Source organism: Camelina sativa, chromosome 3, assembly GCF_000633955.1.
Source record: "Camelina sativa cultivar DH55 chromosome 3, Cs, whole genome shotgun sequence".
NCBI classification, from domain to species: domain Eukaryota; kingdom Viridiplantae; phylum Streptophyta; class Magnoliopsida; order Brassicales; family Brassicaceae; genus Camelina; species Camelina sativa.
This window is the reverse complement of record NC_025687.1, coordinates 5,981,112-6,005,695: the sequence shown is the minus strand read 5'-3', so window position 1 is coordinate 6,005,695 and position 24,584 is coordinate 5,981,112. Positions and strand designations below refer to the sequence as shown.

Here is a 24,584-nt window from a genome sequence, read left to right as displayed (position 1 = left end):
TTTTTAAGTGTCTTTATGATTGTTTTGTAAATGATGGTTTTTGATGCTTTTGCTTGTTAGACTAATATCAGACTCATTAGTATTAATCCTCGATGGTGTTGATTTAGGACTGACTAATATGAGACTCAATAACATAAGGTCATAAGCATAAGAACACAAAGAACACAAAAACATATCCGATTTAAATGTTAACATAACAACACAAAAACATATCCGATTTGCCATAATTTAAACATATCAGATTTAAACCAGCTATTGACCCAAATTTAAATGTTGACCCGATGTAAGCATACCGATGACCCGGTTTTTAATTCAATATTAAGGAAAAAAAATTAGGGATCTTCTTTTCCAATAATTGATCTTCCTCTCCAATACTCTCTTCTTCTTCTTTCCCGATACTTTCTTCTTCTTAAAATTAGGGATCTTCTTTTCCAATAATTGATCTTCCTCTCCAATACTCTCTTCTTCTTCTTTCCCGATACTTTCTTCTTCTTCATCGTAAAAACTGATAGGAGCCATGAGCCAACGTTCTTCGGCTGGATCGTCAGGGTTACCGTCGAGAAGTTCTCAGGTTGGAGTTCCGTGTAGATGCTGGTGTGGTGGAGAGATTAGAACCTACACCTCAAAGACGGAAGAGAATCCCTGTAGGAGATTTTACAGATGTGTTGTTGGTGTGAAGGTAATTTACTTTTATCAGTCCTTATTCATCACAATAGCTGAAATTTATTAAATATTGTTATCGAAACAATGATTTTAGGAGAAGAAGGAGAAACACATGTTCCGTTGGGTTGATGATGCTGTTCTAGAGGAGATTAGGATGGTTGAAAGCAAACAAAACCAACTCTTAGAGGACCTAAAAAAGATGGTAACAAACAATGTGGAGCTCCAAAAGGAGATGGTGAAGGAGATGGAAGAAAAGATGGAGAAGAATATGATTGAGATCATCAGGCAAGAGCTAATGGTTGCGAAAGAGAGTATGGAGAAGTCGAACAAGCAGAGGATTTGTGTACTATTCGTATTGGCAGTTTCAATGGCCTGGCTTTATAAGAAGATGATATGATGTCTTTGCTTTCTGTATTTTGTTGTTATGCTTAACACTTTTTGTTAGTCTTGTTTTTTGTACTCTGGTTTTAATGAAAGTTTGATTGAAAGAAAACACCATCAAGGAATTTCAAAACACATGAGTACTTCAAATGTCTTAAATCAACACCATCAACGAATTTCAAAACAAATGAGTCTATTAATCGAAAATAAAAACCATCAAACACCATCATTCATCACAAAGCAGCTGCCGTGAAATCAAAAATTCAAAAACAGGAATCTTAAGTTGATGCACAAACCATTGTTATATCACGATATCACAGGTCGTTCTGTTATGCCCTTCTTTGCCACACCGCGCACACTTATGTCTCTTTGACCCTTGTGAGTTTTGTGATGATTTTATCTTGTCTTCAGCGGATTCATATCTTCTTTTTCTTCGCCGTCCTGGATGTCTTCTTGTTTTTGGTGGTCGAACTTTTGCATCTTCAACATACTGTGGGACTCGCCATTCTTCTTCAGGAACACCTATTGGATTAACAGTTTCCTCATATTGCGATCTCCATGCAGTAGTGGTATACACATCATCAGCATAAGGATATAGATCCTTGCCTATATCAAAAGCTCCTTTTATAGCATGTCTACAAGGGAGTTTTTGGATGCTGAACTTTCCACATGAACAAGTCCTTCTTTCTAAGTCAACAATGTAGTCTACTCCATTACCTTTAACCTGGATCTGCGATCTGCTCATCAAATAACCGTTCATGAATTTACCTTTTTCTATTCTTCTTGAAATCTTTTTCTCCACCTCAACAGTTAAAGGATTTTTATGCTTTGCACTTAACTCTCTACTCTCATAAAACCAGCGTGTCATCATTTCTCTGATGCTGTCTAACAAAGGAATTATTGGATACTCTCTGGGTGTCCTCAAAGCAGCATTGATTGATTCAGCTGCATTGTTGGTGTTAATATCATACCTATAACCCGGAAAATGACAGCGAGCCCATTTTGTCACATCGGCTTCCTCTAGATAACTTCCAATAGCAGGACTAATATTGTTAATTTGCCCAAACTCTTTCTCAAACTCAGCAACTCTATAAGCTTTTGATGCTTTTGCAACCTTACCAGCGACACCTCTTCCCTTATGATATGTTATCACATTGCTAAGCAAGTGGTGGATGCAAATACCATGTTTAGCCAATGGATAGATGTTTCCAATTGATTTAGCAATCGATGTATGTCTATCTGACACAAATGATAAACCTTCTTCATCAGCTATAACCATCTTAAGTTGCATAAAAAACCACTCCCATGAACAATCATTCTCAGAATCAGCAATTCCAAATGCGATTGGATACAAATTGGAGTTACCATCTACAGCTGTAGCAACTAGGAGAACCCCTTTGTATTTATTCTTCAAAAATGTACCATCAACTACTATCACTTTCCGCATTGACTTGTAGAACCCTCTTGTTGATTGACCAAAAGAAATAAATAGATATTTAAATCTTCCATCAAAGTCAATTTTATAATTCGTGAACGTACCAGGATTCGCTTCTTGTAGCATGTGCAAGTATTTTGGAATCTTAGCATAACTTTTCTCAGGAATTCCTCTAACTTCGTTAACTGCATACTCCCGAGACTCCCAAGCTTGGTGATATGTTAGCTCGCAGCCGTACCTTGAACGAATAATATTAACTATATCATTCGGTTTAGGACCTTCCTTCACGCCCTCATAGCTTTGCTTAATGAGATGTCCAATTGTTCTTGCAGATGGAGTCCTACAAAATGAGTTTTTTTTTGAAGGGGCACATGTATGGTTACCCACAAACTTGTTGATTTTGAAATATGTAGACGCTTGTAAACACTCAGCCCGGAGACGCCAATTACAAGCACTATCAATGCAGCGTATACACCACCATCTCTTATCAGATTTTGTAATCCTATAGTCGCAGTTATATTTCATTGCATACATTTCCATAGTAGCCTGTAAAGCTTCCTTACTGCTGAAATATTCACCATTTTTTACCATTGAATCTTCCAACTTTAAACCAGCAGCATCACCAAGATTAGCATCAGTAGGCTTTTCTAATACATCATTAGTCGGCTTAGGTGAATTCCTTGAAATAATACCTACTGATTTTCCCACATCAACTTCCACATTACAACCATCGCTACTATCAACTGGCAACTTATTCAGATCGAACTGGACTTTACTCCTATCGCCATCAACTACTCTTTTGAATGTAACACACAACCGAATCATGTTTATCTTTTTCAGATATGCAAGAAAATTTTTCATACCTCTATCATTTGTCAATACAACAGGAGGACAATCAACTTTAACCTCTGTGGGTAGATAACTGAATTCCACATCAAACATATTTTGCTCTATTTCATAGTCTTCTGAAACCATCACCTTCAACTCTTCAAGAGATGTAGTGGGTTGCAAAGTCAGTAATCTAGCACGTTTTTCTTCATCATCAATAAATCTCCACTCCTTCTTGGCATCCAGTGTCCATACACCACAAGTAACATAGATTTGCATCATAAACAGGTAAGTGAAAGCTTTTGTGGAAGGTGGAAGAGATGGTGACCGATCACGTTAAGGTATAATGTCGATTTTTCTTAATTTGTTTAGCTTCTAAATAATTTAGAATATGTATTCTAGAATATATTAGAACAAATCTAAACAATAATTACGAAATCTTAACCATAAATTAAGAATATTTAAAAAATATTTAAAAAATATTCACTTTCCTTATTTAATTTATTTTCTTTCTATTTTAAGGGTATTCTAAGGTTTACAGATTACAAATTCTAAAATTTCTATGATATATCTTCTACTTCTTTTAGTATATAGGGTAAAACGTAGAAAACGAATTCTGAATTGAAGTAGAATGAAGAAAAACGTAGAATTCATATTCTTAATTTTGTAGAACAGACAAAATTCAGAATCTGAAATTTTTAGAACAAATTTTCCGTCTAAACTTCGTAGAACATGTACAAACTGTAGAATGAACAATCTAAATGTTTCAGAAAGAGAAAAAATCGTAGAAAGTCTATTCTAAACAATTTAGACCAGAAATCAGCAAATTACAAACTGATTTTTGACATCCAAAACTTTTTTTTTTCAAATTTTTTTTTACACAGTTGTATACTAACATGGGTTTTCTGTTTGTTGATTGGTTCAAACTCCTAAAAACTTCACTATTTCTATTAGTAGGGGCATTTTCGTCACAATTGACAATCTTAAAAAAAAGTGTAGATGGCCAAATTTTTAGAAAAAGATCCTTTATTTATGGCCAGAGTGTAATATATATAGGATCATGGATGTTTAATCACTGGTTAATATATAGGATATGCATTATTGGTTCACATTGATTCATTACTTGAATAAAATAACGTTTTTCTTGTTGAGTTGATCACTATAATAGTAAAGGATATATTCAGTGAGATGGTGTCTCTTAATTGTATTGTCCCTCTTTATAATTTTTACACGATTAAATTACTCTTATCGTTATATTACTTTCATAACGTAATAATGTGTTTTGCTTCCTATGCTCATGACATCATGTTCAATTTTTGTGTGTGAACATATTATAAAAGTCAAGAGACATTAATTATTCGTAGTGGTAACTTTATTAGAGTAACAAAAAAGAGAATGGTAAAAAATAGAGAATAGAAGAAGAAGAAGTGTGAATGCATGTAAAAAACCCATGTATCATTACTATTTTTTTTTTGTATTTTATGCGTCATCACTTGCAGAACCCAAGTTGAGTAATCAGAAAAATATCCAAAATTGATCAGTGTGGGTGAAACTTTTAAGAAGTCGCTCTGTTTGATGTATATATCACATAATTTCTTGCATTTTCTTCTTCATTGCTTATCGTTCTCTCTATTCTAGCTCTCTAGCTTCCTCACACGCTTTTTTTTTGGAAAACACAAGAAGGAAAAAATGTCTTCAACGTGGAACGATCAGATGATCTTGGCCTACTACCGATCTGCGGCAAAACACGGAGAGAACATGATACAAAGGATTGCTCAAGATCTCCAAGTAGCTGAAAGTGAAGTACAAAGAGAAGCACAAAAGCTCCGAAACCCTAAGAAGAAGAAGAACAAGGACGGAAAGGGGAAGAAAAAAGCTTGAAGAACAAGTAAGGTTTATGAAACCACCATGCTTTATCTATCGTTTATAAGGTAAGAAAAACTCTGGTTTTATGGCTAAAAAAAGTTTCGACTGATCATGATATTATATATATAAGGTTTGTATATGAAGGCTTTAATTATGGTTTGATTTGAATACCCGTACTTAATTATTATGGATTGTATTATGGTTTATGGTTTATGAATGAAGAAGACTGGTACTTTATGATTGTATATGCCTTGGGGGGGGGGTTCCGTTTGATATTTTTAATTACTCGCATACTTTATGGTTTATGATACAGTAAAACCTCTGTAAATTAATACTCTATAAATTAATAAACACTATAAATTAATAAATTTTGCTGGTCCCAAGTCGGGCCAGTGTAAAAATTAACAATATTCGATAAGATAATAAGATAATATTTTTTTCGAAATCTCTTTATAAAATATGGTCCCAATAATATCATAAATTAATAATTATGTAAATTTATATATATATATATACTGATATAATAGTGTATGTTTCTCTTAAAGCTCAATTCTATAGAACAATTGTAATGTTGTATTTTCAACCTATAATGATATCTCTAAAATATTTTATAACATGTCATACAAATAATTAAAATTTAAAGTTTTAATTTTTAGATATGCATCATTTACAATTTGATAATTTGACAGATTATTAAAATAGGAGAATTGATATTATTATTCATAGATTTGAATTTATGTGTCTCATGTGTATAAGTCAATTTGTCTATAATATTTGTAATTTATTGTAAATAGTGCTTTCTAAATATTACAAGTTCAATTCCTAAACCATAAAATTTATAACATCCGAAAGTTTAATCTTATTTTGCTATAATTGTTCCAATTCATAATTTTTTAAAAAATAAACAATTAAAAATATATCTATAAATTAATAATTATTAATTTACACTATAAAATAATTATTATTAATTTATAGATAAATTAATATCACTATAAATTAATAAAATGTCTTAGTCCCAACATTATTAATTTATAGAGGTTTTACTGTACTTTCATTTAGTTTTTACTATATGGTTTTCTTGGAGTTTTCATATATGCAGCTCTTGTTAATTAATTTCATCTTACTACGATCGACTTAATTACAAGTTAAAGCCTTCTTCACATAATATAGTATCAAAACAAATGAAAAATTAGGGTTTTTTTTTGTTCTGCTCCAATTGAGAGTGAAATTCAGAGGATTTGCTTTAGAAAATTGGGTTTGCATTCATATAACTTGCCGGAATTGTGAAGTCCGACGACGTTGAAGTCGGCGTTTTTCTACAGTCCAAACCGATGAACGAACACGGACCACGGAGACGGAGGTGTGGTGGCCAAACCAGATTCGAGACCAAAAGTAAATTCCTACGCTATTACAGTCCAAAGTCAAAAAGTTGTCAGCTTTAATTTTTTGCTCACGCATATAATTAAGAAGTCTCTCTATAATGCAAGGCCGCTGTATTTGGCTTTTGATGAGGTTACTGATAAAAAGCTTGAAGATTTTATTTGCCACTAAAGAGAGAGATAGAGACGACTCTTTTATTATTTAGTAAGGTTCTGAAGTTTCTCGACTTCTCTTAGTAAGGTTCCTAATTAGTTACATACTTACATTCAACTTACTTTACGTTGTGCTTCTTTTTATTGGATCTATATGTTAAGGAAGAATAGCTCCCGGAACACCCATCCCATTAGGCTTTATATAGTCATGTTATGTAATCTTCATGGTGAAGAATCATTGATCCTAGATTTCTACAGCTTTTCTTGGGTCATGAACTGGTGGGCTTTACATTATGCTATATCAGCCCGTACGAGTAAGCCAAGCAAGAAGGACAGGCTCCCTTGATCTTCTCTGTGGCATCTTTTGCATTCATCCCAAATGATCAAAGATGCAATGAAAAAAAAAGTAGTAGTTTTGAACAGGGTCCCTTTGCACATGTTAGGCTAGCTGAGAATATATAAGCACTCGAGAACATCACATCTATATATATATATATATATATATATATATATATATATATATATATATATATATATATATATATATATATATATATATATCTTTGGTATTATGTTTGATTATACAACCAATTCTTGATGGAAAAAAAATATCAAACACAACTAAATATATAACGGAAATCAAAAGAAAAGAAGGATAAGAATGAATGATGGAAACCACAAATGTTTGTCTCTTGCAAGAGTAGGATTTTTTTAGATATGAGAGATCAAAGTCGGAATATAAGCAACTTTTCTGTAACCAGAAGGATGTCGGAAAACTAAACGGAGAGACTTTGTTAGGGGATCATATTTTACCAGACTACGAGATAAGCGATGTGAGAGTAGGATCTTCTTGTTCTTGCATACCGCTACGGGTGTGGATGGAACCATATCCTTCTGGCTCCAATTAAATTGATCACGACTCTCAACCCGAGAAGAAGGACAAGAAACCAAGTCTATGCTAAACATCTTCTCCCATGTGTTTTCTAATGGTTTCAACTTCCAAAACCTCTTGGATCATCGTTTGGTGCTCCCTTTTTGACACACGCAAACTATTATCCAGAGTGCACATGTCAATACTATGAGGATCTGAACCAGCAATCGCCGGATTAATCTTAGGCAGTAACCGGAATGTTTCGGTATGAATATCAAAAGCAACTATTTCCATTCTTGCATTATATGGTTCCGTGAACCAATAGATCGACCCGTTTGCAGATGCCGGCTTTTGGTCATGAAATATCCGATGACTTGGAGTGCAAGACAAGTACCTCCAGGCATTTAACCTAAAGTCAAAAACCTCGCACTTTGTAACTCCCTCGTTTGGACTCGAGATATCAGCATTGTATTTATTAGAATTATATAACCACACTAATTTGTAATCCATGGCCTTCACGAATGCTAGATGAAGGATTGATTTCACTTCTACATTCCATTCACGGTCAGGGAGGTTTAACTTGTGGTTCAAAATCTGAATCTCAGCCGGAGGTAGCTGGCGGAACCACTGTGTAGCCGGATTAACTACATATAAAGAATGTGATCTTGGTGAATGGATGCAGAAAAGGCCATCGCAGCTTTCCGAAATGAAGACAAAGTGGAGGAACCCTTGAGGGAAATTAAGACGAGTAAAGGATAGAAGAGAAGCCGATTCCAAGCAGAATGACCTAAAACCAATGTCGGTGTCTGGACGAAGCCCTGGTCCTCTTAAGGGGTTTTCTTCGCTGACGACCATGACCTTGGGATGATCCACGGAGGCTTGCTTAGCGATCTTCAAGTGTCTCTCTTCAAAACTTCGAGACTCGATCGTCGATCTCCATTGTTTTGAGAGAGACTTGAGTCGGATTATGGCTTTCACGGGAAACCTTAAAAAAATTTCCTCTAGGATGTTTGGTAAGGAAGATGGAGCCTTCACTCGCTTCTCTCTGGAATGTTTAATCTCTAGCTAATGGAATAATACAAAAAGTCTTTCGTATGTCAAAACAAAAATCTTGTTCATCGAATTAATATAGCCCAAGAGTATATAAAAATCTCTTATAATTAATTCTCAAGATCGCGTCACACTTGGAAATAAATTAATATCAATTCATAAATGAAACTAAATCAACCATTTATATATCTAGATCCCTCAATCATAATCGAATCCACTTTTCCATAAGTAAGGTTTTATATTTGGCTAAGTTTTAGTAAGTAATGGGCAAGAAATACCATATTTCTATATTAAATATATATGCATGCATGTATTCCATTTTTTTTTAACTCATATATATGATCTCGAGCAAATTTAAACCTCAAGATTCACTTTTTTTTGAAAAAAATATTATTTCATAAAAAGTACACAATCTCCACCGCTTTTGAAGATTGTGGAAAAATAACAAATTTTAGGAAACAATAGATCAGACACGCATTAAAATTTGATATACTATATCTTTCTTTTAATTTCTAGTAGTTTCGTTCTACCTTTTTTTTTGTGTTATTTTTGTTTAAAATTTGGTTCCACCGCTTTGGATAATTATTAGTGTCAAGATTAATTATGTATATTTGGCAAATATTTCTCCCAACAGTCACGGCTTTTGACGTACGTAGGAGTAGCTTTTTAAAGCTAAGATATTAACCATTGTTTTATATTGGCTCTCATCAAGTTCGGTCGCAAAAGAGTTTTCATCTGGTGGCTTATTTGTTTTGATAGATTTTATACTATCTATCTCTCGGCTTCGTTCCTGGGAGGCGATCGATGAAGGTTAATACTTAATAGATGTCTCTTGGTCATTGTCCTCATGGAACCTCTACATAGATAGACAATGTGGTGTTGTTGATAAAAATGATTAACGTAGATATTATCTGAATTAGACCAGTGTTGTAAGTTGGTCCCACCGAGAGTAGTTTTGTTATGTTTGTGTCCACTTGTCATATGTTAGTTGGCTTTCTTTTAGCTACCTGAAAAAAAAACACAGCTCTATGTTTTTAATTTCTTATAACATCGATTTATTAATTTTTGCATTTGTTCATAACTTCATCATATAGAGAATTTTTTTTTTTTATCAAATTCAAATAAAAGTTTTATCGGTAAAAAAGTGAATCTCAAAATGTAAGTTAATAATGAAATCTATACTAGTATTTTTGCAGCACTTTTTGCTTAAAAATATATTTTTGAGAACATTTACCAATGAATGCTATTAAATACTTATATTCATATCCAAACAAATTTGCTTAACTCTCTCCACTATCCTTATAAGCAAACACAGTTAAAATTTTTTTAATATCCATATATATAATATTCTACAATTAACATAATTTTTAGAAATTTTATTCCAGATTAAAAAAAAATTCTCCTATCATCTCTTTTTGATTTGAAAATTTAAATGTAGGAAATCATCATATAATACATAAATTTAATAAAAATGTATATTTTTCTACATATATTGTGATTTGAATTTTTTTAAATGAACATATATTATTCAATTAATAAAAAATGTATGGTCAACATACATACTGTATATAGTAAATTTATTGTATATAGTAAATTATAAAATTTTAATAAGTTTATTATTTATAAATAATATATCTATACTTAACAAAAAAAAAATTATGAATATTTAAACATATTAAATTTTCAAAATAACACAAACAAGATATATTACATGACAATATTGAATTGATAATACTAAAAAATAAAATATCATTAATATTATATTTAATATGGATTAAATTCTTATTAACTATTTTAACAACACTAATATAAAATATATCGAATCATGATTTAATTAAGATTGTATTAAACAAAAATTGTTGTGTGGTATACCACATATAATATATAAACGTTGTGGTCATTATTTAACGCATATATCAACGTAGTCTAGTGGTAATGTGTTTGGTTTTAATCACCAATAAATTCGGTTTCGAATCCATGCTAGTGTCGTTTTGGTATTATAAATGTGTGTGATTGGAAATTAACGGCCGTCGACCTCTGTTAAGTAGTGAGCTGAAATCCACCAATAATTTTTGACACTGATTTTATCTATCATGTATTTTTATTCCAACCGAAAACTATTATGTATTAAACATCTAAATTAAAATAACTTAAGTTTTTTTAAAGTTTTTTTCCGATAATTAAAGAGATAGCTATCAATAATCCATGTGTTTTCCATAAAAAAATTTCTCAAGAAATGGAGGATATCTTTGGATTACTAGTGCATGGCATCGACATGATTGGTTCAATTTCCGGCTGATATTTACATCCACAATGAGCGGTATCTTGTGCACTCTATATTTTTCCGCGCCAATTTTTTTTTTGCTATATATTGTATCATTTTATTTAATTATAGGTTTGGTCCAAAGATACATAGGTGCAAATAAAGAAAATTTGCGTTATATTTTTAGATTTCTATTAATATTATCAATAAGTAAACTAATAACAACAAATGTCAAATATCTTATGATATATTTGATCTTAAAAATATATATTGTGAAAGATCTACATCTCCATCTATACATCAAAGTATGCCTCCGCTGAATTGAGAGAGATTTGAGCTCGCACCAGTGACGTAGACCCATAGATCATGGAGCAAATAGGGTGGGTAGGCCCAACTGGTCAAAAAGCAAAACATGAGCCATATATAAGCAAAACACTTTTTCTTTATATACAAATTATAGACTTGAAATTTGAGACGTTAAACCAAAGTAATGTTTATTAGCTTTATTAAGGTCCTCAACAATCAACTCTAACATCATATTCTCCCCATTTTTCATTAAGAATTGAGGTATTTGAACATCATATTCTCCCCATATTTCATAAGCTTTGAGGTATTTGAGGATCAGTTTTATCATCCCGCCCAAAGCCAGCCCTTGAGCCAAACATGTCAAACATATACTTGCGAGCGAAAATAATATACAACAAACTCATTCACTAGAGAGTTTGGACCATATAGCTATATTTTTTTTTACTACAAAATAATAACTATAAATTATTACAAATTAGTAACAAAAATTTAGTTAAAATATATTGTAGCTAATTGGTTACTAAATGTAGCTATATAATGATAAATAGTAACAAATATTATTTGTAGGAGAATGCTACACATTTAGCGATATAACTAGGAGAGTTACCCGCACATAGTTATACGCACGCTTGTGCGGGCAAGAATTAAATAGAAAAAAAAAATCTAAATTAATTGTCCAAATTTTTAAAGTAAAGTTTTGTTATTTTTAATAATGTTGAAAATTCGTTATTAATTTTGTATCTAAAACTCTAAATTAATAGTTAATAAGATGTTTATTATAGTTGTCTATAATATATATATATATATATATATATATATATATATAAACTTTTAATTAAGATTTGGAAGCCCATTTGTAAATTTTAAAATATTTAATGAACCCAATACATTTGTTAGGGATAATTTAAATTAGGTTGAATAATGAGTTGGGCCAAAATATTTCATAGTTTCGTGTAGACGATTGAGATAATTTAAGAAAGCAACCCATAAAAGGGTTTCTAGTACTTGTTCATACAAACATTCAAAATAATTTTAAAGTTTGCATATACAAAAAACGTTTTCAAACTAATGTGCCTTCAGATTAAGCCCATGAAGATTAATCTTGATGCTCCATGATATGATTTATGTAATAACGTCCAGCAAATTCAGAGCTACAAATATTAAAACACATTCATAAGTTAAACCCTAGCATGGTACACTACTTGATATTAGTGAACATTAAAAACTTACATTGCCTTGTGATGCTTAAGTCCTTTAAACTCCGGTTTTATAAAGATCTTGGAGGAAGCCAATGTGTTTACAATACACGGTTCACCTAGGGATGTTTAAAGTGTTATAAAAGTTTGGTAAATAAGTATACAACCTAGACTTTAGAATTTGTTAAATCTAGTAAGTGTTATTAATAGTACATACCTTCATACTCTCCAACCTTCCAGAAACGCAGTACACAAAACACCGGTTAAGTTTGATATGTGAGATGGCATCCAGATGACTCCCATGAAGATATGAAAAGGTTAGCATAGTAATTTATTGCACGACACTTTAGAGTTTCATTCCTACAGATGAAGATACTTGTTACATTCTTTAATAAAGCCAAACTTATAAGTCTTAGAATCAGTAAAGGTGGAATAAATGTGTCTTACCTGCCATTTAATAGTGTCAAAATAACTTCATTACCACCATTTCCATTTCCATTTCCATGATTTCTTCTGTCCTCCACAGCTACTACACATCCGCAAACATCTATTTTTGGCAAAAAGACAGGAATTATCTTTACAATGACTGTCTCCAAAGCTTTTTAACATTCACATGTAAGTATTTTGCTAAAAAGTTCATTTTGTACTTTTCTATTGGAGGGACCAATACACAAAGTTCCAAAATTCCTAAAAAAATTGCTAGATTAATCAATACAAAGATAGCAATAACCATATTCATGTAGTCTAACTTAATCAAATTACAAAAAAAATAGAAAAACGTACCGAAAGAGATGTGATGATTGATTCTTCCACGATATATATCATCCAAATCTTCGAATCGGAAGTAATTTTTGGAGTTGATTGATTCGAGCAGGGTCATGGTTGAATCATCCGTAAACTTGATCTGAAAAGGATGATGAGTATTCCTTTCCCCGAATGTTGGATTGATGATTTTGAAAGACCTAATATCATACCATTCACCTTCATCAATATACTTCCGCAGCTTTTTAAGTGTAGTTGGCACAAAGGCCACCTCAATTGTGTCACCCTACAAAGTTTGATAATCATTGTGTAAGTAATCTAATATATAATCACTGTAAAAATTCCAAATATAAGTAGAATTGACATTCGATTAGCTTCTCTAACCTTTTCGTCCACCAGAAGAAGAATACGTTTTGTGATGAATTGCCTGACATGCCAAGAATTTAAAACCTTGGCGTGGATATACCAGTTCGTTCTTCCCGGATGAAGATCAGAAATGTAATCGATTTTATCAAATTAGGTTTTCTTTACTGTTTCTTCTCTGTTATCGAATACGAAAAGGGGCTTCTAGATTTGTAAGAATACAATCAGTCACGATTAAACGTTGCGTTTTAAACGTTTTAGTGTCTCATCTTTTTTTTAAACTATTTTATGTTATTTCTATAATTATAATATCAGAACAAAGACAAAGTTTATAGTTAATATATATGATACAAATTTAGAATTTAAATGTGTTTGCGAATTGGTAGTTAATATATAGACTTTATGATACAGCTAACAATTATATATTTTCAAACAACATTGTTAATACTAATAACAAAAATGGTTTTATTCAGTATGAAAATCTATATCCTAATTTCATAGAATCTTATCATCTGAGAATTATGGCAAATTTAAAATGTTGAATCAATATTTTTTGGTTAAATTTTCAAAACATCTTTGATCTTTTATATTTGCAGTAGTTCATATGCTAAGACATTTTTTTTTTGTAACATTTCATATTTAATTAATTTTTCATTTTTTTAATAATAAGATGAATAGATAATAAAACATTTATAGTAATTCTCTATATTTACAAAATATAGATTGAAATTTTTAAATCCAATTTCAAAGTTTTATTGGAATGTTATAGTCCATTTTAAAATTTAAGTCCAATTTACATCATTAATTTTGTTTTAAGCAACCCATAAATGTTATTTCTTTAAGAACATTGTACTTCTTACTACAAAAATTGTACTTGTTACTACAAACATTTAAATCTATTTTTAATTTTGCATTTACAAAAAGTTCATTAATCCACCGTTACTTCATTTCTGATTCCATACTTTATGGCTGAGTCCCTGATCTCTCACCTTAATGCTCCATATAATTGTTTACGTAATAACGTCCAGCAAACAGTCAGGATTAAATGTTGCGTTGCGTCTTAATTGTTTTAATGTCTAATTTACCTATTTTGAATGATTAACATTTTAAATATTTATTATTATGAATATAATTACAGATTTAAGGTAGTTTTTATAGTCAGTAGATATGATGTAAAATAATTTTTAAAATGTAGCTAAGAGTTTGTAATTAAATATTCATTTTATGACACAGCAAAACTATATATTTGCAAATAACATTGTTGTAACTAAATTAAAAAGTAATATGGAAATTGTAATAATATGTACTTAGACCATTTACAATGTATCTATCAATTTTTTATAATTAAAAATGAATAAATAGAAATTAAAAAATGGTTTTCTCCAATGAGAAAGTCTATATCTGCCTTTTAAAAGAAGTAATGTTATTACCAAAAATAGTTAAAATGTTTAGAATCTCTAAAATTTCTTTATTTTAAGAGAGTAAATGAAGTTCAAATCTAAATAACCAAAACAATTTTCCAATTACAATCCATAGTTATACAGTCTCAAAAACCTCTTTGAAAACAACATTAAGTGTTTTATTCTGGCATTTCTCATCTTTATCTGTAATTAACACCTTCAATCCTTTTCTGGTTGTGACTCGTGAGAAGGCAACATAAAGTTGTCCATGTGTGAAAAGCGGTTTCGGTAGAAACAATCCAACATGTTCTAGAGTCTGACCTTGACTCTTGTTTATAGTAATTGCAAATGCCACGGTAACAGGAAACTGTCGTCGCCTCATACGAAAGGGAAACTTTGCATCAGGTGGACTAACATACATTCTAAGGATAAGTACTCTATCACCAACCTTTTTTCCTGTCACGATTCTTGCTTCGATTACATGATTGGCCATTTGAGTAATAATTAGCCTCGTATCGTTACACAAACCTCCCTTAGGATCTATATTCCTTAGCAACATGACAAGTGCTCCTATTCTCAACGTCAAAACATGGCTTGACAGTCCAGAAACTTGTATACTGTTTAGGAATTTCTGGGTGTAGATCATATCATCACGTCCGCTTGTATCCGACGTTTCAATACTATCAGAGCTAAGATATCGTCTTTCCTCACCTGTATATATGAAAATTTTAGTAATTTTAATATTAGCATTTTTTTTTTTTTTTTAAAATCTTCATATCCTATTTTATTTGCATACCTGGGAGCTTGATAAGCATAAATTGGTTTATCTTATCAACATCATCATTTCTTGGACTTAGAATAGCTCGTTCACTAAAGAAATTTGGATCAGTCCTTCTTGCAAAATGTTCACCGTAGATTTCTTTAACTATTGCTTCAATAGGATTTCCATTTGTATTAATTAATAAATCATCCGGAATTTCTATCTCTACATCCCCACTATCTGACTCGTTGATTTTACCATCCCGATATCAAGAAGCCACTTTGAAAATATAGCGAGAGCACCCGCATCCATACTATTACGTGCCTTGCGAAGTCTCAAATTTTCAGTAAGTTTAAGAACTTTACAACTATTCCAAAGAACAGATGAGTTGATAGATGCTAAAACTGTCGCTAAAACTGAGACATCAGACATTGCATACCTAACAAAGTAGAATTTAAGTAAGAAAATTATAGTTTTGAAATGTATATGAGACTATAAATTAAACAATATCTTCGTAAACAGAGATCCTCCAAAACAGAAGAGTACACATAATTGGTTCATTAGCATAGGTAGGGGAAGAAATTAGTTTTTTCCGCTTCTCAAGAAATGCAGTACAAACCGAACCAACAGCAACACATTCAATCTCTTGGCCACTTTCAAAAATAATCAAGAATTATTTTAATAATAATCAAATGTATTTTTAATATTATCAAAAGTTTTGAATATTCTCTTACTTGTGTTCAAGGATGGTGAATGTCACAACTTCATTCTCTGAAATGTAGCCATTTTGATGTTCAAGGAAATCAATTGTCTGAGGATCGTTTACATGAACCACCATTCCTAAGGCATCTAACATAAAAGATAATTCCAATGGTAAACCAAAAAAAAAAATACAAAAACGTCATCATTTTAAAGTAGAATATCATCACATAAGGATGGATTTATTAAGATGGATATATAAAAAAGGAAGGATTTATTAAGATGACTTAAGTATAAAAACTTACCTACACAACGGTTCTTCTCGTAAGGCGTCGAATTATGCATTCTCAATGCATCATAATGAAGAATAAAATTGTCAGTACTTCGCGGATTAATTGGAATCATTTTTGTTTTATCATGGATTAGGATCTCAAACGGATGGTTTGAGTTTCGGAATAATTGTTGACCTTCAATCACTAAAAACCGAGAAATCTTGTACCAGTCTCCTTTGTTGATTTTTTCATAGTATTTTTCTACATAAAGTTGCGCATCTATCTTGGCATTGATCCTATTTCCCTATAATAGAAACACAATATAGCATTTCATTGATTTATTTTTGTTGTCTATCTCATTTGGTATTTGAAAAATAACAGCAAAATGGGAAGAGGAAGAAGACTTACCCTCTCGTCTACCAAAATCAAACTTTGATAAAAAGGCTGTCCTTGAATAAAATGAGGTGGCCATTCTCTAAGAATTTTTACAGCAACTTTCGGATTTCGTAACGTAGGATTCAGATCTTTTAAGTACAACACCATCCCGATTGCTTTTTTTTTTCTCGTGTAATTAGAAGCAAGATAAAGTTGCAGATAGAAGTTTCAAATATTACAATATTTTGTTGTTGTAGTTCATATATTCATAGAACAAAGAAGATAAGGATTATAAAAATCAGAGTTATAGATTTGTGTGGATTGTATTAAAACCCGTGGTCTAAACAGGGAAAGCTGCATGAGTCTCTGTTCGATAAAAATGAACAATGTTTTCGTATTTTCAGAATACTTTATTTTTAAAATTTAATCTGGACGGTTGAAACTCTAAATTTCAGATTGCAGGTCTAGCTTTTTTTTTTTCAACTTGCATGCTGACATCTTTTAATTAGCATGCACTGAGCTATCATTTTTTGTTACGATTTTTGTTGAAACTTTATTGGAAACCTAAAAGTCTTTATCTTCTTATTTTTTCTAAGTATTTTATATGTAAAAAAATTTATCAAATTTTTGTTAAAAGAAATTTAATGCTTTATTTAACCATAAATAGTTATATGTAAATAAATTAAAACCTTCATTTATATTAAAGCAAGAATTTAAAATAATCCATCTACTATTTAAATATAAAATAATCAAAACCCCCTAAAATCCCTAATAAGCCATAAAAATGAGAGTGTCAGTCTTATATTTGCGAGTCCTCTTCCTTGGTCTCCTATTAAACCATTAAGTAGTACATGAAAGAAGTTTAGAAACAAATTTAGTTTTCATCTAATATATAGCATGAACAGAGATGATATTCATACAATTCCATCATTTTTGCCACCTCTGAAATATGCGGATTGAGTTTTATTCGCGTACAAACTGTAGAAGATATACTTCTTTTTCCTGCAAAGTTATAACAGAATTAATTCTTTGAATTTTCGATCAACAGAACTGTGCAATATTAATAATCAAATTAAATGTATACCTTAGAAATCTTCAATAACACCCCATCGAATAACACAAATTAAACAATCACCCCGGAATGATTTTAAAGCATCGTAGAATTTTGCAGTCGTTGTTTCGAATAATTCACACCTTATTAGGGTTCCACTAAAATTTCAAGAATTTAAATTGTATGTTTCAATGTAGTGGCTCAAGATTATGATTATGTATAATATATATATATATATATATATATATATATATGAGTATTATAATTTACCTGAAATCACGAAGATCAAAAGAGATTTTGTGGTTAATTGAGTAATCCTCTGCTCTAGAATTTATTTTAAGATTTTCTTCAGTACTTTGCAGCTCATCGTCCTCTTCATCCTCATCTAAATCTTGGACCTATTTATCGTCATTATGATCATCGTTACCACTATCATCTGATTGATATTCACCCTCATCATCAGTTTCTTCTTCAGTATCATCCTCTTCTTCATCCATTGTATCATAACAAACATCATCTTCCTCATCGCTTCCTTCTTGTATATAATCATCATCGTCCTGATCTCCAACATCACTGTCATCATCAGATTCTTCAAAGTTTGTGCAATCTCATTCAGAGTGATCATGAAAAGTAATGTTTTTCTTTTGCTCTGAACCATATCGAGTACAATAATTAAATAACATACGAATGTTATCACTTTGTGTTACGTCCACATGTTTCTTATTATTTTCCAACCCCTTGATTTCCTTTTTTTGTTGTAATTTTCTGAAATTACATCTGAATTCGCCAACATTTACAACCTCACCAATGACGTCTGTATAAAATTTAAATTAGTTCAAATGCAAAGTATTACAAATAATAATTGAAATTAATTTCAAAATAACAAAAATAATTCCTCACCGACTAAGTAATCTTCACATTGGGTACCATCATGAATGAGATTGAAATCGACAAAATCATAGAAATCTTCTCCTCCAACAATTGAATTCTCTTTGATTTTGGTATTGTATAAATAACAATTTTATAACGATGTGTAGTAGCTAAACATGAACCATTCTGTTCAACAATTTTAAAGTCTTCGAAATCAAGCCAATCACCAACCTTGAACTTTGAGACAAAACGATCATAAACATTTCCACGAAACGAGCATTGGACCTTTACACCCTAATAAAACATAGTATTAATTATTGTCGCATAATATAATTTTATAAGTCAAAACAATATTCTCAAAACTTGAAAATATAACTTTAAGGTATGATTGCATATACATTTTATTTTTGGATTATATAATGAGATTATGATTAGAATAAACTAAATACCTTTATATCAGATAAAATCATCTCCAAACTCGGACCTTTCTCTTCCCACAGACACAAGACCTCCACACGAATTTTCCATTCGTATTTTGAAGAATTCAATCGCGAAACATCATCGAAAAGGCTATACCTAACCATTGTTTTTTTTGTTTTCTGCTTTCTTTTTTAATTTAGGTTAAAAGCCAAGGAGAGTCGAATAGACATATATATATATATATATATATTTAATTTAATAAATATATTATTTACATTTTTTTTGTAAGTGATATTTAAGAATATATGTTTAGTGAATCATTTTACTAATTTGTATAGATCTCCAGGCATCATATCTCTACACTTTCTTTATTTTAGAGATAAATAGTTAACTTCTTAATGTTTATCATTATGACTTTAAATGCTTATTTTACATTTTCTATTTTTACATTAATCGCGATAATATACGTATTCTATTCTGTTATGAATATAGAATACTTCTTAAATTTATCCACCCTACATTACATAAGGTAAAATAATTAATTTTAATGATTTTATCATAACATTTATAATTATTCTTATTTTTAATTAACAACCTTACATCAACTTAACAATAATCTTCAAATTTTTGAACGAAATATTATCACATTTTTTGAAAATAATAATTATCATTTCAGCGATTAATTAATTTATTCAAAGTTTGATAATGATCAAGAACTTTATAATCCGTTCGATTGTGGTGTTAATAATTGTATTCAACGATTTTTATATTTGGTCGATATTATAAACATACCAGATTATCATTAATAAAATAATTAGACTTTCAAAATATTATTATTTCGTAAAATATTCATCCATTTAAAACAATTTTTAAAAAACAACAATTATAAAATCTCAGAACAGTCATCCTATTATTCTCTAATTTTTGTTCTTCTACTCTCTTCATGCCAGAATATTTGCTACGACACCAATCATTTCTTCTTCCATATGCAGTCTATTTTTTTTTAAATAACAATGTCATATATTAGATCTAATTGTAAAAATTAATGAGAATATTTTTAGATAATTACCGTGTATCTTAAATGGAAAAGAAACGGCTTAGATTCTTTGCGATTAATAGCTTCTCTGCATATATCACAAAATGTGAGGGTTAGGGTAAAAAGATTGAACATAAACGCTTGTACCATGTTGTTATTAAAGTATCAATATCAGTGCGACTTTTAAACATATATTGTTACCGTGTTAATACCAAATTAAGCAATTAGTAACAAACGTTGGAACATGTTTAAAACAAAGAAGTAGAGTCAAGCATCCTTTTTAACATAAACCACTACCGAATAATAGCCGAAACACGTTGTATTGCTGACACTGAATCTCTAATCTGTTGATAAATCAAACTAATGATGTTATATCCAAAAAAAAATTAGATAATTTTAAACAATAACAAAATCATTTATTTAAGAGTATACCATAAATGTTGGGATATTATTAACACCATTAATATTCTTCCTGCAACAATAATCAATAACTGCAAATATTAATATGATTTTCTGAATCAGATATATAATATTAATAGTATTTCTTATAAAAGTTAAAACAATACCTGTTTTTCACCATACGATCATCGTTAGATTCATCTAAATAATGTTTAAATTTTAATCATTTATTTTATATTTTTAAATAAAGCATTAGAAATAGTTACAAATATTAACAAAAGAATTACAAAACTAACAACATACCTTTTATCAATGATGAATATGCAGAATTCAAATAAGAATCTTCAATAGTCCTCGCAACCTCTACCTATCGATTTATGTTTATTTATTAGAGCCACAAACACATGAATAAAATTCAATAACGATGATAGAATAGTATACTATTTAAATTACCAAACATATCTCATTAATATTAGCATCTTCAAAAGCTTTCCTGCAACTATAAAAAGGATCATTTTAATTTAGCATCATCAAGGTATAAAGAATTAAGTTTTACGTATACCAAAAAATAAAATACCTAGATCTCTTGTGCGGGAACATAGAACTAAGATTACAAACCATCTACTAACTCACCTGAAACATAAGAATTAGTATAATTAGTTTTTACAAAACTTTAAATAAATCAAGAAACATATACAATATAATATAAGAAGTAAAGAAACCATACATAGAGTTTTGGTAATGCTCGAACTTGCGTTCCAAACAAATACTACAGAAAGAGGATATGAATCATTAGAACACGAACACGAATACGGAAAACCATATAAAGGATCATCAAGACTATAATACATATATAATTTCAAGAACATGAGAGAAATTTAGAGTTTTTTTTTTTTAAGATTTCGAATTATGGAGAATGGTTAGGGTTATACCTATTTATATATTAGTTAACAACCTAGAATTTTAAGGTTTCGAATAGGTCTGTATATTTTGTTTGGGTTTTATATAAATCCCATTATTTTAGGTTTTAGGGTTTTTTAATTTATAAAATCACGTTTTGACGATTATATAGATTATATATTTTATAAATTTAATCTTATATAATTTTTTTAATTAATTTAAAGGGTAAAAATGTCCACTTTTGAATCTCATTAATGGCAAATTAATAATCTTAAGTCTGAGAATGAATGTGGTGCGTTTCAGCAACCTAAATAAAGAGAAAAAGCTTCTCCGAAATATTTTTAAGGGTATTTTTTACTAAGGACAAACGATGTCTTTTTTGTGAGATTGGCTGTGAGCCATCTAGACTTCTTCATCTAATTGTAACATTGTGACACACAGCACTAGATGTAGCAATTTCGTAGCAAAAATATGGTAAAATAATATCAACTTTTAAAAATAAATACTAATATTTAGTTATAAATTACTTGTAACTAACGTCACAACTTGCGATAAAAAAAAGCATAGCGAAAATATCTACAATTTAGTAGTGTAACTTGAGATTTTTTTGCTCTAAAGTAGTGACAAAATCATTTGTATCTTGGTGTGACGAAAGTTTTTTTTTCTGTTACAAATACATATGTATAACAGCAATATAGTAGTGATTGTCTAATCAAACAAGTTGCACAATTATCTACGAATATAAGATAATAATATATGGACCGACTGATGTTTATAGGCATCAAGAGAAAGCGTGGTGAGGCAAATGGAAGAAGGTAAAGCTCTACTCACAGCATCAAGCAGCGCAAGCTCTCAAGAGGCCTTTGCGTTGATCATTGATGGGAAGTCACTAACTTATGCCCTAGAAGACGATTTCAAGAAGAAGTTTCTTGATTTAGCCACATGATGTGCCTCTGTTATTTGCTGCAGATCATCTGTCTTTTCCCACGGAAATGGTTTTTCTTTCACTGGCTCTAGTATTGCGGTTTCGGGATTTATTAACAGAAGATATTTGTTTTCAGGTTACGCGGTTGGTCAAATCTGGAACCGGCAAGACAACTTTAGCTATTGGAGATGGAGCAAATGATGTTGGAATGCTTCAAGAAGCGGATATTGGTGTTGGAATCAGCGGTGTTGAAGGAATGCAAGCGGTTATGTCTAGCGATATAGCTATTGCTCAATTCCGTTACTTAGAGCGACTCTTGCTCGTCCATGGTCACTGGTGTTACAGCAGAATCTCGTCAATGGTAATATGGTATATATGCAAGAATTTTATCGCTTTCTGAAGACAACAAGTGAAATAGAAGTGTCTCAGTGTTTCAGTCTTGTATATAAAAGCTATCATGGGAAAGGTAGGGTTCTTTTTTACATGTTGTAATTGCTTGCCAAAAAATTAAGGCAGTTAAAAGGGTTCGCTACACGCCTATATACACTCATATTTATTTGTACGTAACATTTTTTTTTAAAATGTCGATTCGATTTGTTATTCTATTTATTTAATTGTATCTATAATATTGATAATACACCTTTTGCTACTGAGATGCTTGTTTACAATACACAAAATAATTTTTAAAAAATTCTATGTATACTTATAGATTAGAATATTAATTGCAAATTTGCAAGTTGGCAAGTATTGATCATCGTTATTATTTTCGTCTTAGGTATTTTTTATCTTGTGTGTACTACAAACTACCTGAATTAAGTAAGAACAGGATGGGAAGAGAAAAGTGCTATTGAGTTCGTTAGAAAGAAAAAGAAAATACGAGAGAGGAAGAGCAAAATAGGATCATCAGTTTTCGAAATACTTATTCTCTGGCTACCACGTCACTCTCGATCGTATCAACATGCAAAAATTAAGTTGGACAATGCAAAAATTTCTTTAAAATTGTGATTTTCCCAAACTACAAGCTCTAGCTCCATCTTTAGTCCCTCAACTTGTTGGAATTAACAAAATCACCTCGATGGAGAATAAAAGTTGTAGTTTAGATAAGTCCAACTTTGTGAGTGCTTGTAAATCATAGACATGAATCTCAAACATGTCTTATAACAAGTGCAATAAAACTTTAACAAAAAAAATAAAAATAATAAGTGCAATAAAAATCCTAATTACCATCCTGGATGTGTGGACAGTGGACATTAGTCAATACTCAATACACACTAACAACTGATGCTTAATTCCCCGCAATCAGTTTAACATGTCATGTCACTTAATTGGGTTTTGTAAGCAATTGTTATATAAGAAGTATATATATTGTGTTTGGATACGTGTCTAGGTTTCAACTTTCATGAGCACTTATTCTCGATCTTGACTTCAAATTTATTCTCGATCAAGGTGAATTTGTCATTCCAATTAGAGGGTCTCCTTCTTCAAAAACCTAGTTAAATTAATAATAAGTAGAGGCTCTAAAGACGGGCAGGGTTGTAGTTTAACATGTCATGTACACTTGGGTTTTTTTGTAAGGACTTGTTATTTACACTTTTGGGTTGTGCACAGTACACTTGGGTTGTAATTTTGGGAAAATATATAATTACGCACGCCACAATATGTTTACAAAAAAAAAATGCAAACAAAAATAATATAACGGTAATTGCAATTTGCTTTGCTTACGGGGACTTGAGGTAAATTCCAAAGATAAGAAAAAATGAAATTGACATGTATGGGGTTTTAATTGCAAACCCGAACTCTTTGCACGTCATTGTCAACATGTCATCATGTGTTATTATAAGAAAATCAGGGGAAGTTTCGCTTTTGATTTTATTAAAGTTAAAAATTTTAACAGAGTGGATCATATGGATGTTTAATCACTTGTTAATATCTAGGATATATGCATTATTGATTCATTACTT

The 24,584-nt window shown here is 30.7% G+C and overlaps 2 protein-coding genes across 2 annotated transcripts; one reads left to right on the top strand and one right to left on the bottom strand.

Annotated features, from left to right (window-relative positions):
- LOC104778705 (uncharacterized protein At4g04775-like) lies at positions 518-1,060 on the top strand. The gene is made up of 2 exons (XM_010503149.1): positions 518-679; positions 758-1,060. Exons 1-2 carry the CDS (start codon positions 518-520, stop codon positions 1,058-1,060), a joined length of 465 nt encoding a protein of 154 aa, XP_010501451.1.
- On the bottom strand, positions 1,351-3,304 carry LOC104778704. The gene is made up of 6 exons (XM_010503148.1): positions 2,871-3,304; positions 2,584-2,819; positions 2,356-2,439; positions 2,164-2,283; positions 1,517-2,064; positions 1,351-1,419 (listed from the first exon to the last, which is right to left on the bottom strand). Exons 1-6 carry the CDS (start codon positions 3,302-3,304, stop codon positions 1,351-1,353), a joined length of 1,491 nt encoding a protein of 496 aa, XP_010501450.1.

Bases quoted from the DNA above. Each gene is read 5' to 3' on its own strand.
- LOC104778705 (XM_010503149.1), top strand. From the start codon at position 518: ATGAGCCAACGTTCTTCGGCTGGATCGTCAGGGTTACCGTCGAGAAGT. The intron at 680-757 runs GTAATTTACTTT...CAATGATTTTAG, and splicing joins GATGTGTTGTTGGTGTGAAG to GAGAAGAAGGAGAAACACAT.
- LOC104778704 (XM_010503148.1), bottom strand. From the start codon at position 3,304: ATGATTCGGTTGTGTGTTACATTCAAAAGAGTAGTTGATGGCGATAGG. The intron at 2,820-2,870 runs GTTTGTGGGTAA...CTCATTTTGTAG, and splicing joins ACATATTTCAAAATCAACAA to GACTCCATCTGCAAGAACAA. The intron at 2,440-2,583 runs GTACGTTCACGA...ATAAATACAAAG, and splicing joins GCTACAAGAAGCGAATCCTG to GGGTTCTCCTAGTTGCTACA.